This window comes from Erinaceus europaeus, chromosome 3 (assembly GCF_950295315.1).
Source record: "Erinaceus europaeus chromosome 3, mEriEur2.1, whole genome shotgun sequence".
Lineage (NCBI taxonomy): Eukaryota > Metazoa > Chordata > Mammalia > Eulipotyphla > Erinaceidae > Erinaceus > Erinaceus europaeus.
Window position 1 is genome coordinate 102,256,226 of NC_080164.1, and position 12,679 is coordinate 102,268,904.

Sequence of the window (12,679 nt, forward strand, 5' to 3'; positions counted from 1 at the left end):
ACTAGAGTAGTGAACTTGTGGTTATACAAAGCCCTGGCTTTGAAATAAGACCTGGAGGAGCCAGGTGGTAGCATACCTGGTTGAGTGCTCATGTTGCAATGTGCAAGGACCCAGGTTTGAGCTCCCAGTTCCCACCTGCAAGGGGAAAGCTTCACAAGTGGTAAAGCAGGGCTGCAAGTGTCTCTCTCCCTATCTCACCCTTCCTCTCTATTTCTGAATGTTCCCATGCAATAAATAAAAATAGTAAAAATGCATATATTTAAAAGAAATAAGACCTGGAGAATGTCTATGTCACCTATTTTGCTCTCAATTTTTGAAAACAAATGTATTAAACCCATTTTCAAGAAGAGTCTGTAATCTTTTATTGTTACATATACAGTTAATAAAAGAAATCATTCTTCAGCTCAGGTGTCAAGATTAAATGTGTTTATTTTGAGTTAGTGAATACAATGGCATATTACATACCAGCACTCCAAGCTACACCTATGCAATTGTTTCTAAACCATCACACTTAGTAAGTTTCCATTCATTTAACATTTCACCACTGGGCTTCCTATTGCTAACAAAATTATATTCAAATTTTGTAAAAGAGTAAAGGCAAGATTGATCACCATAGTGGACTTCCAGTGCTCTCAGAAGGGTTATATCCTCAAAGCATTAATATTTTCAGTAAAGGAAGGGGGTTTGATAACATGAGCACTAGTCATTACTATTAGAAAAGAAAGAACAAAATATAGACAGAAAAAAATCTTAGGTTGAAGGAGTCAGTTTCCTTTAAGTAAAAAAAAAATAAAAATCACATAGTATAATGGATATGACTGAAAAGTAAATCAATTTGTGGCCCACACACGTAAGCGTATTGGCTAGTACATTTTTGCACTGAAACAGAAACAATACAAGCTTTATGTTCTACCGTCACACTTCCGGATTTTTCATTTATTAATATACCTGCCAACCTAATGATTCTTGCATGCATTAGAGTTTGCTTTTGTAGAAGTTTACTTTATTTTCCCCAGCCCTCCCACTCCCATAGACATTGTGATGTGAACTCTTTGCCCAGCTGTTATGAAACTGTTGAAAGAGTAGCTCTGTGCCACCTAAGAACAAGAATTTTCTGTCCCCTCCCCGGGTCTACAGATGGATCAGTGGTGTAAACAACACCTCATCTCACATGCAAACAGATCCCTTTATTTCCCCGAGTCGGAGGCATACAAGTTGGCAGGTATGCATACAAAAATGTAATTAAAAAGAAAAGGGGGGGGGGGAATGAAAAAAAAAAAAAAGAAAGAAAAAACTTTCTTGTTAAAGCCTATCATCCTAGAAGGAATCCATTGCTTTAAATTCACTTAAAGCTTGTACAGGTGAAATATGTTTTTTCTGAGAGCCTCGTCTAACTCTAGTCTGGAATTCTTCTGGCTTTTCTCTCTTCACAAGGGGTTTCTTCTCTGGAGCCTTCATCTTCCAAGATACAACGGGTGAGTTGACAGCCGCTGTCCCATAGACCTTCTGATACTTGGTTGAGGCTACATAGGATGCTTTCACTGTCAGGACAACAGCGTTCATCAGGTTTTTAGCTGCCTGGATGAGTGATGTGGCACTGTCCAGCTAGAGTAGGGAAGAAGAAAAAGAAGCCTCTTGATTAGCCAAAGCAGAGGATTCACAAAATGGGCTTCAATTTTATAAACAATATAGTGCAAGTAGAAGGTATTGCTACAGTAGAGCAATTTGTTATACAAGGTGAATATATAAAATCTAAAAAGTTGTTACCACTCTTTTCTGAACCCTAATTCAAAGGTAAAAAAAAGATATTCTACAGTGCATAACTTTCCAAGGTTCCAATAGGTCTAAAGACATCCACACCTGTCAAAAATATGAATTCCGATGTAAAACTTTCAAAATGGAAAGTTTTATGTTATTACAGTAGGCTGGTTGATATTAGTAACAATTACTCAAATGTTTGAAAAACATTAGGGAAGCACTGAAGAGTAAAAGGCAATAAAGGGCTACATCTCAAATTGTATCACTCTCTCAGTGGAATTATTTATCTAGAGAAAAGGTTTCCACACTAAGCTCAAGGGAGCTAAGCAGACAGACATGCCCATTGCTGCTCTGAATTTCTCATATATGTTTATTGTGCTGGAGTATCCATTTACCTATCTTCAGGTCTTTCATGTAACTATATAAAATATATATAGGAAATATATCTGAAAATACAAATACTGTCATGCTCTTCAGGTCAGGGTAGTTTCAGTAAAGCTCTCCTCAAGTCCATATATTCAATGTATGAATTAACAAGACACTGATTTTTTTTGTTGCTATGTGCCAAACACTATTCTAAGAACTCTATTTTTCCATTTAACCTTCTTCAGTCTACAGAGAAGGTGTTTGTTTTCATGGCCATTATATGGTGAGTACTGACAATTACTGAGATGGGCTGACAAAGTGATAGAGTCTTTCAAGATTGTACTATTATACCATCTCGTGTAATAGGAGACCCTAAAAATGCTATGACAAGTCACAACTTACAGTAAGCTTAGAGCTGATCTTTGGATTCTCTTTCTTTCTCTCTCTCTCTACCTCCAGGGTTATTATGGGGGCCTGCACTATGAATCTACTGCTCCTAGTGACTATTTTTCCATTTTATTGGATAGGAGAGAAAAATTGAGAGAGGAGGGGCAGATAGAAAGGAGAGAGAGAGAGAGAGAGAGAGACCTGCAGACCTTCTTCACTATTTGAGAAGCATCACCCTTGCAGGTGGGGAGCAGGGGCTTGAAGGCCCGGTCCTTTCATGGGTCTTTATGCTTAGTACTGTGTGCACTTAACTGGTTGCACAACGTAGCCCTCCCCCTTTGGATTCTCAGGTCTCTTTATTTTTACAGTTTGTTCTTTCCTACCTTTTCACCAATTCTTAAATAGTGTGCTATAGACCATACACTAGACCATTTTCTATCTCTTTCAACCTTCACTTCCTGGAAAAGTCTACTTGTGAACTAGTGAGAGAAATTAACAGGTTGAATTCCAGTCCCTAGAATCTTGGGCCTACATAATTGTTCATCAAATTTCTTTTTTTAGAAAATCCATTTATTGCAGTTATATGAAAGAGCCAAGGTTATTCCTCAGTAATATAATTGTAGTTATATAACCTTTAATGAATGAACTGTAGCTGCATTGCAGAAAGAGAATTAGGCATATGGCCTCCTGACTACCTGGTGGTTAGCAATGTGTTTGTGCTGCAGCCCTGCTACGTAATACAGCCTGTACTCACCTTCCTGTTAATTTATTGTGACGAAAACATGGTTCAAAAATGAATGAGGTCAGCAATGTGGTATTACTGCCCTGGATACTCTGTTTCATATACTTTATTAAATATATGTATACTGAGTTAGAAAAAAAGAATTCTTATGGCAAAATAACTGTAAAAAAAATCCCAGAAAGTTAGATCACTGCTGAAACTATGGAAAACATCGAAAATACCTTTTGTGAGAATTTTGGTCCATACTCCAAGGGGGATAAAGAATAGGAAAGCTTCCAATGGAAGGGATGGGGCACAAGGCTGGTGGTGGGAACTGTGTGGAATTGTACCCCTGTAAGCTTACAATCTTATTAGTGATTATTAAACCACTAATTAATAAGTATTTAAAATGTCCTTATTAATTCTTTCCTTCCAATACCATAGTCAAGACTTTATTTGTTAAGAAATATACTTACACCAGAATACATTGGTCTCACAGTAAGAGAAGTCATGTGATTTGTGGATTTAGAGCTATGATTCAGAGAGTATACACCTGACTACTTTGTAACTCAAATTAATCAAATTTTCCCCACTTCTCTTATATTACACAAGATGCACAACTGTTTAGCCCACAATGTTAAGATCGTATGGCAAAGATTTATAAAGCTAGTTAATGAAAAGTAAATTCTAAATTATTCCAGAATTTATGTTAATGGAAGAGAAGCCAAATGCAGATTACTACAGTGATTCTCAAAAGATAGTTTCTGAACTAACATCAATGTAATCACCTGGGGAGCCTCTGAGATAGGCGATTTCCTGACCATTTTCAAAGTCTGAAAAACAACTTGTGAGCCAAGTAATTCTGATGAAAATCAGCAATTGAGCACTAATGGTTGATGAAGCCCAAAGAAACTGTATGAAGTTAGTCTTATTTTACCACAAACAAGCATGTCACAGGACATATAAGTTCAGTCAGTACTTAATGAACTGACTGGATTTCACTTTTTCCTATTTCCCACCCCTCCTCTCTGACCCCCAGAATACACAGTAAAAGGTGAGGTTTTTTAGAAACTACACCATACCCTTTGGCGAACTGGCGATTCCTTGTAAGTCTATCTGGTTTCAAAACTGCATACCATTCATTTAGTTGTGTGTACTATGTGCTATAGGCAAAGAGAGAGTGAAACCTTGCTATGTCAGAGACAGGCCTGCTGATTTGCTTCTAAGCAACAGAATTAATAGAACAAGGAACTGTGTTTTCTAGTAAAGGGCTCCCAGCAAGCCAATCTTGGGATACTTGAGTGGATCCAGGGAAGAAGGCTACAAGTAGTTTGGAGATCGTTACCATAGATTTCATTTTCAGAAAGATGGTGTCTAATTCTGTGGCAAAATTAGGATAGCCTGTCTCTTCTTTAGAACCCTTTTGCTGTCCCAGTCTGCTGAAGGATTCCTGTGAATAACACATTGGGTGAGAGTAAAACAGCTCTAAAATAGAAAGCAGTCACCTGCTTAAACAAATGCAAAATTTGTGGGAAGGTCAAATGAGGGTAAGAAATAGACTTGGCCCATTAAGCCTGACAGAGATCCTCCTAGACAGCAGCCCAATCTAAAATTATTAAATATAAAATGTAGCAGAGTATTATTTTTTCCATTTTCCCTATACCTACCTTAATGATTTATAAATTCGTCAGAATAGTAATCCATTTCATTTTAACTAATTAATTGATTTTTATTGTCTCTGGGTTTATCCCTAGGGCTTGGTGCTGGCTCTATGAATCCACCACTACACATGGATATTTTTGTTATTTTTTTAAAAATGTATTTGACAGGACAGTGAGAAACTGAGAAATGACAGGGGGAGAAAGACAGACAAATGCAGATTGTCCCTCCTACAGGTGGGGAATGGAGGCTTGAACCATGTACTTAGTAATATGTGTGCTTAGCTGGGTGCCACCGCCTGGCCCTCCAATTAATCTCATTTTAAAAGTAGATTCATCCAAAATGCCACTAGGACCTGGCTTCTAAATAACATCGTTTGCTCAAATTTCACTTCCTAGAGAAAATATATTAGAAAGAGTTATGTGGAAGAAAAAAATCTTGTGATAACATGGTTTAGAAAAAATAGAACACTTTCCTTCTATCCTATGACTTATACTGTAATCCTGCATTTCACTATCAGGTGCAGGTGTAGACCTGACATTAGCTGAGCACCTACCAAGTTTCTGACACTGAGTCATTTTAGTTAAGCAGCATGATTTAAGTTTTAATAATCCCTGGAGTAATGAGGGCTAGATTAAACAACAGGACACTGCTACTCCATAGGATATATATATAATTTGTCCAGGGTTCTCTGAGGCTTGGTGCTAGTGCAATGAATCCATTGCTTCAGGCAAACATCTTTTCCATTTTATTGGATAGGATAGAGAGAAACTGAGAGAGAAGGAAAGATGGGAAGGGGGACAGACAGACCTACCTGCAGACCTGCTTTACCATGTCCCCCCTGAGGGTAGAAAGGTGGGGGATGGGGTCTTGAACCTGGTTCCTTGCATGGGTCCTTGCTCTAAGTACTGTGTGCTAACTGGGTACACCACCTTTCATTTCTAGGACATGTTTTCTAGTGACTGTTATTCAATCTGAACCCATCTCAGTTAAGTCTGACTAGCTGAATGTCTTTTGAATCTGTAACAATCTGTAAACATTATGACTAAATCTAGGGAGAACTTGGTCAGTTACTTTTATCCTAATCTACTGAGTCTAAATATCTGCAAAGTAGATCTTCAAGCATTAGATACCATCCGGCCTGGTGCTCAGGGTCTTCCTGATTTACTCTGTCTTAGCCTGGACTCTGATCCCAGTGTTGCCTAAATTTGATTCCTACAGACTTCTCTTGCCCTAATTCACTTCTCTCTGAACTCATTCCTTAAATAAGTAAGTTCTAGATGCATCCTTTGGTGTGGGGTTCACATACTTGATTTAGTTCTCTAAGGTTTTACTGAGTCCAGCATCGCTACCTCTATAACAACCTCAACTAGAATAAATCTGTCACCCTTCAAACTGACCTGAAAATACAGCCTTGACTTTTTAGCAGAAGTGTAATCATCTCATCCTTATGACAGTCCATCTATTTCAACTGTAAACTAGATATCCCACAAGCATATGAAAAGCAGTAAATTTTAAGTTAGTAATAATAATAATAAGCCTACATTAAACAATTGCATGCATGAAGTTCTTTCTAGATTATCTTGCTGAGTAGCACTAATATGCACTGTTGGGAAGTAGAAGGGCCATGTGTATTGTATAATATCATATGTAGACTAATGATGAAGTCAGAATAAACTTAAGAAACCTAACTTCAAATCTTGTGTGCTAACCATTGCTCTAGGATGTTTCTCAGAGTCACTAGTGACAAGTTAATAGCTCAAAGATTTCTCAAGCCATACTAGACGTATTCTCCCTGTTTCACTCTGTAGGTATCTGTTGTCCCCAACTGTTGAAATTAGGTTTCTTCTAATTCTGTCACTATTCTTTAAAATATCAAAGTACTATTTTAAAATGGGCAACATATGTTTCCTCACATCTTGTTCTATTACAGTCTATGACAAGCAAATAAGGGTGGGATAACAGTCTTACAGTTTCTATAGAGTTTTTCTGACTTTTTTCCAGCTCTTTTCACTCTATTTTCTTCTTAACTCAACTTGTAATAGAATTATCTTTCCCTCTACCCACCTCATTTTGTACATTGAATGGGGGTAAAATTCTAGGGGAAAAACTTGCTTATGATTCTTTCATTAATCAGTACTTGTGCTGCCTAATGTCTTATGTTAGAGGTAAAGATGATCCTGAAAGTGCTGAAAATGACTGACAACTTACAGAACTAGCAGAAACACCAATGTGTGAAGTCTGATGCTTTAATCACTAGCAGGGGTCTACAATACAGGAAGTGTTCAGTTTTAATGTGAATAGAAATTGATACAAATATGACTCAATTATACTCCTACAAATGAAAATACAACTACATTGCTCAATTGTGAATTTTTTTTAGTTTTTACCCTTCATTGAAATAGTTCTTGACACACTTATTCTTACGCATCTGTTATGTACTAACCACTATGCTTAACTGTGTGGAATGCGTTCATAGGCACATACATAAGAAGGGTTAAAATTCTATTATAATTTCTTCAGTAGCATAAATAATGCTAAAAGAATAAATATAATGGGATTACCTTGAGCTGCACTGATATAAGGTAAAAAATTAGTGTTTTGTGCTGAGGATGATATAAACATTCACTATAATGGAAATGATCACCAAAGGAGAGTAAGGATAACTTTAGAAGCTGTAGAAATTAGAGGGAAGCAGAGGTGCTACATACTGACTTAGTTCTGCACATGTAGAATTTGAGGTCTCCATATTACAAGCAAGTAGAATTATTAAAGTAACAGTTGACATTAAACAAGTGAACCAAGAAGGTATAAGCAAGAATCCCAGTTTTGCATATATCGATCTTCCTAGTTGTTTCAAGTACTGTGTTCTGTGGTTTATAGTCATAAGACTTCTCACTTTCTGCTATCTTCTTCTCTTCACATTTCTTATTTTTTGTCTTTACAGAGAACTCAATACAATGCTGAAAGAAATGTGAAACCTTTTGTACTATAAACCATTAACCTACTTTTGCCCACAAAAAGAAGGAGAAGTAAGGTTAAACCTTTATTAGTCTCTTGGGTCAGGAAGAGCAATGAATCTGCTGAAATTTTCACAGAAATCTGCTTTTCAGGTAAGAATCAGTATCCTTTTAATAATCTAAGCATTGATAATAAAAATTGAATAATTTCTTTTAACAGCCAAAGCTGCTTTCTTTTCTAATCTATTAATTAGTAATCCTTTACCACTAGTAATAATGGTGGATTCCCTGGAGCCAATCGGCAATGAAATAAATTCAATTTAGATTTAAAAGTTGGTATGAAAAATTAACATGCAGCAAAAACATCACAATACTGTCAAAAGAACAAAATGAAGGTGTATAAAAGAGGTGGAGGGTACCACCAGATTAATAGGATATGATATTGTATCTATTTTACAAAGTTAAGTTTTTGAAGGCTAGGTATATAATTACAGTTGTTTTGAATCCACCATTTTTTTCTCATTAATCCATTTATAATAGACATATAGAGATAGACAGACAACCTGGAGATCTGTTTTCAAAGAATCTTATTATCTATTAATAACAACAACAACAAAGGCAGTTCATAGAAATCCCAAGTGCAAAGCAATTTCATGGGACTACTAAGTTACATAGAATAAAAAAATCAATCCACTTGAAAGTGATTAATTCTGAAATATAACACGCAGAAGTATGTCTTGATTAGAGATCCTCCCCCACTATTTGAAAAAAATATGCCTATTCATAGGATATATGATATGATTGATAGCTTTTGGGCCTGGGAATTTTGTTGCCATTAATGTATGCGGACTTTTTTTTTTTATTAAGGATTTCCAGCTCCAAAATGACCTCACACCAAATAAAAAGGTTGTGCGTTAAGACAGCAGAAGGACTAGGGCATCAAATAGCTTAGAAGTGCTAGAGGTTTTATTTTAAATAGAGTTCAATCTAACAAGACAAATGACTTTGAGAATGCTAAAATATTGCCACTGTTAGGACAAGTCCACCAACTCTTTCACAATATTTTAATGGGAATAACTTGGAGGTAAACATATAAGAACAGAGGTTATTTTAGTGGGGTTATACCAAAGCTATTCAGACCTGGGATAGATAGTATTTGGGATGGGAAAACTAACTAAAACAAATGAAATTAAAAACAAATGCTTTGAGAATACAGGAGTCTTTGCACTGGAGCTGATCATTTATTTATATTTAAGCAGTTATCTCTCCCAGAGGAGTAAGGAATTGCATGTGTGGGACCATGGGGTGGGGTAGAAAAAAGTCTGTGCTGGCTGGGAGTATGGATCCACCTATCAAAACCCATGTTCAACGGGGAGGCAACTACAGAAGCCAGACCTTCCATCTTTTGCACCACATAATGATCCTGGGTCCATACTCCCAGAGGGATAAAGAATAGGAAAGATATCAGGGGAAGGGATGGGATACAGAGTTCTGGTGGTGGGAATTGTGTGGAATTGTACCCCTATTATCCTATGATCTTGTCAGTGTTTCCATTTTACAAATAAAAATTTAAAAGAAAAGAGCCTGTGCTACATGTCACCTTTGCTGTTAATGAATTGGGGGTTAGGAACCAGAGCTTTGGAGCCCAGTATCTGCCAAGAATAACATTTCATGTTAAAAAAATAAACAAAAAACCACAAGGGTTTTTTTTTTAATCTCCTTAGATACTGTGATACATTTTGAAATACCTTGAAATATCTGCCTACTCTTTCTAGAATCTATATCAATAACACTAAAAACTCCAGCAATCAAGGATAATAAATAACCCCAGCAAACAAAGACATGGTAATAAAAAGAAGTGTAGCTGAAATGCATCTTTACCCACTTTATGGATGTTAGCACTTTGCAAAGAAAAAATATATATGCATACACACACACACATGTACATATACATGTGTATATATTTTCTTTGTGGGAAGTCTGCATTTCAGTATTCTAGTCCACTCTCTCTTCCTCATCAAATATCAACAATGAAATAAGTGATAGTGGTGATATTGATAGTGATAGTGGTGAACATAGAGCAGCAACATGTCATTCACCTATATGGTGCCCATAATGGCATCATTAATCAATTCTGACACTTTCTTTCCTCAGAGTCAGCTGAGTGACTTAGGAGAAGAAACACCCCTACTACCTCTTGAAGGATACTCTATGAGGTCATATTTTGACAGTTATCATAAGCCAATTAAATGTAGTTTGTTACAAATATGATTCCTCCTGTGCCCCTACTTTTAATCAAAACCTTTGGTTTATTCTATCTCTCAGAGACCACTGATACATTTTTCTCTAAATAACGCTCCAGTTCCTATTATTGTTCTCACAGGTGAATTTATTTTTTATTCTATTTTTATTTGTTTATTAGAGACAGTCAGAAATTGAGAGGGAAGGGAGAGATAGAATAGAAATGGAATGATACAGAGAGACAGCTATGGTCCTGCTTTACCACTCATGAAGCTTTACTCTTGCAGGTTGGGACTGAGTGCTCAAACCCCAGTCTTTGTGCACTGTAACATGTGCACTGTAACAGGTGCACCACTGCCTGGCCCCATAGGTGGATTTATTTATTTATTTTACAGACAAACTGTACAGCTCTTTTTGTTGATACTATAGTATCTGTTGCTAACTAATAAAGTCATAAAGCAAAAGAGACAGGTTTTAGAAGAAGTTACAAAGCATTCCTGGACTGATTTTTAAAGCAAGTGATAAAAGTAGTCACATATATCCGCAAGTATTGGATCTGAATTTACAACGATTATCATGCATTATGATTATCATTTGAAAATTGCATTACAGGAGCTGGGCAGTGGTGCAACAGATTAAGCACACATGATATGAAGCTCAAGGATCCATGCAAGGAGCTGAGTTCTAGCCCCTTCTCCCCAGGGGGATACTTCACTAATGATGAAGCAGGTCTTGAGGTGTCTCTCTTTCTCTATCCCTCTCTATCTCTCCTACTCTCTCAATTTCTCTCTGTCCTATCCAATAAAATGGAATAAAATAGCCACCAGGAGCAGTGATTTGTAGTTGCAGGTATGGAGCCCTATCAATAGCCCTGGAGGCAATAAAACAAGGAAAACAAACAAACAAAAACTTCATTATAGATGTAAATATGAGCTTTTCATGCCTTTGATAGTTGATTGTAATATAGTGTGGGTTAATTCCTGAAGCATTGATTTAATACAGCAGTATTCCTTTTTGACTAAAGGCTCTTGAATACAAATGCTTTACAACTCTGAGGGTAAGAAGTTCACTGTTTTACTTTTCTGTATGTAATGGTTTAAGATTGGGTTAGAAAAGGCCCTAGCAGAAAAATACTTCAACCTCAGGTTAAAGGGAAAAAAGAAGTTCAGTGTTGCTAAAAAAATGTTACCAATTAGATCTCAGATAGCTTTCTCAACTGAACATATTTGTGTCTTTGCTTTTAATTTATTTAGGTAGGGAGTAGTGCTTTATGCTCAGCCAGTCCACTGATTAATTGCCTTCATTTGCATTTTTTCAATTATAGGTAAGTAAACCTTGGGGACTCCCATGAAGGCTTAATTACAGTCAACAAATTTTTCTAAATATGGCTTAGAACCATTTTTTCCCCTCACAGAATAGTTTTTGTTCAACCCCAAATCTTCTTGTTAACCTTGGCCTCACAAGGAGGGGTGGGGGTACTGTGAAGTGTTAGGCCTTGGAAAGGTATAAACAGCTCATTTGTTTCATGTAGCCAGACCCCATCTTTTTCTTTTTAAATATTTTTATTTATTTACTTATTATTTGATAGATATAGAGGAATTAGAGAGGAAGAGAGAGAGAGACGCATGAAGCACTGCTTCACTTGTGAAGCTTTCCCTCTGCAGGTGGGGACCAGGGATTTGAACCTGGGTCCTTGTGCACTGTAATGTATGTGCTTAACCAGTTGTGCCACTGCCTGTCCCACCCCCCCCCCATTTCTTTTTCTATGTCTCATTTCAAGACCTACTAACCCTGAAGTCTGCTCCAGGTTGTTCACACTTAACAGAGTGCAAAGGAATAAACCCCAAAAGGAGTAGATATGCAGGTAAATTGCTGGCTAGTCACCATAAACTGGGAGATGTTCCAGTGTAGAAGACAATCTATGACTATAGTAGAAGACAATCTATGACTATATATATATATATATATATATATATATATATATATATATATATACAATCATATACTAGGACTAACAGATGTTCTTGCCAGCTCTGATGAAGTATATCCACACATCTTTAGTATTCAAGACTCAAACCATCTCATAACCCTTCAAAGTGCTAAAGCTTCTTTTTGCACTCCCAATAGAGGTCAGCTAGCAGTATGTTAATTACTTTTGACCTATTACTTCTATGTCATTCCCCAAATAGTATTATGATGACCAAGAGACAAATCTAAAATGAGTTACTATGTTTCTTTCTATCTCCCTTTATATCTCCCTTTCCCTCTCAATTTCTCTGTCCTGTCAAGTAAAAATAAAATAAGAAGAAAAATAAAAGGAAAAAATGGCTGACAAGAACCATGGATTTGCAGTGTCAGCACTGAGCCCCAGAGATAACCCCAATAGCAATAAAAAATAAATAAAATTAAGTATTGTCCAAGAATGCAACAGAAGTAATGTCTTCCTAAAATGAATCAAAAAGTCACTAATGAATGCTGCACTATCAGAAAGTCACAGTCATGGTCTCTGCTGACTTGTGTTGAAATACTTTTATGACCTAGTGCTATCACTGCTAGGCTACAATATTTCAAACTGAAGCCACAAGTT

At 36.6% G+C, this 12,679-nt stretch overlaps 1 protein-coding gene across 4 annotated transcripts in view; it reads right to left on the reverse strand.

The window, feature by feature from the left end:
- Positions 1-411: 411 nt before the first annotated feature.
- The window catches only part of CTNNA2 (catenin alpha 2), a 1,425,261-nt gene continuing 1,412,993 nt past the window's right edge, over positions 412-12,679 (reverse strand). For 3 of the 4 annotated variants that reach the window (XM_060187715.1, XM_007531774.3, XM_060187716.1), the window contains one exon: positions 412-1,605. In XM_060187715.1, coding sequence (XP_060043698.1) covers positions 1,318-1,605 — 288 coding nt within the window. In that variant the 3' untranslated portion in view covers positions 412-1,317. Of the gene's footprint in view, positions 1,606-4,577; positions 4,718-12,679 lie in introns of all 4 variants that reach the window. The other variant, XM_060187717.1, reaches the window with a different exon arrangement.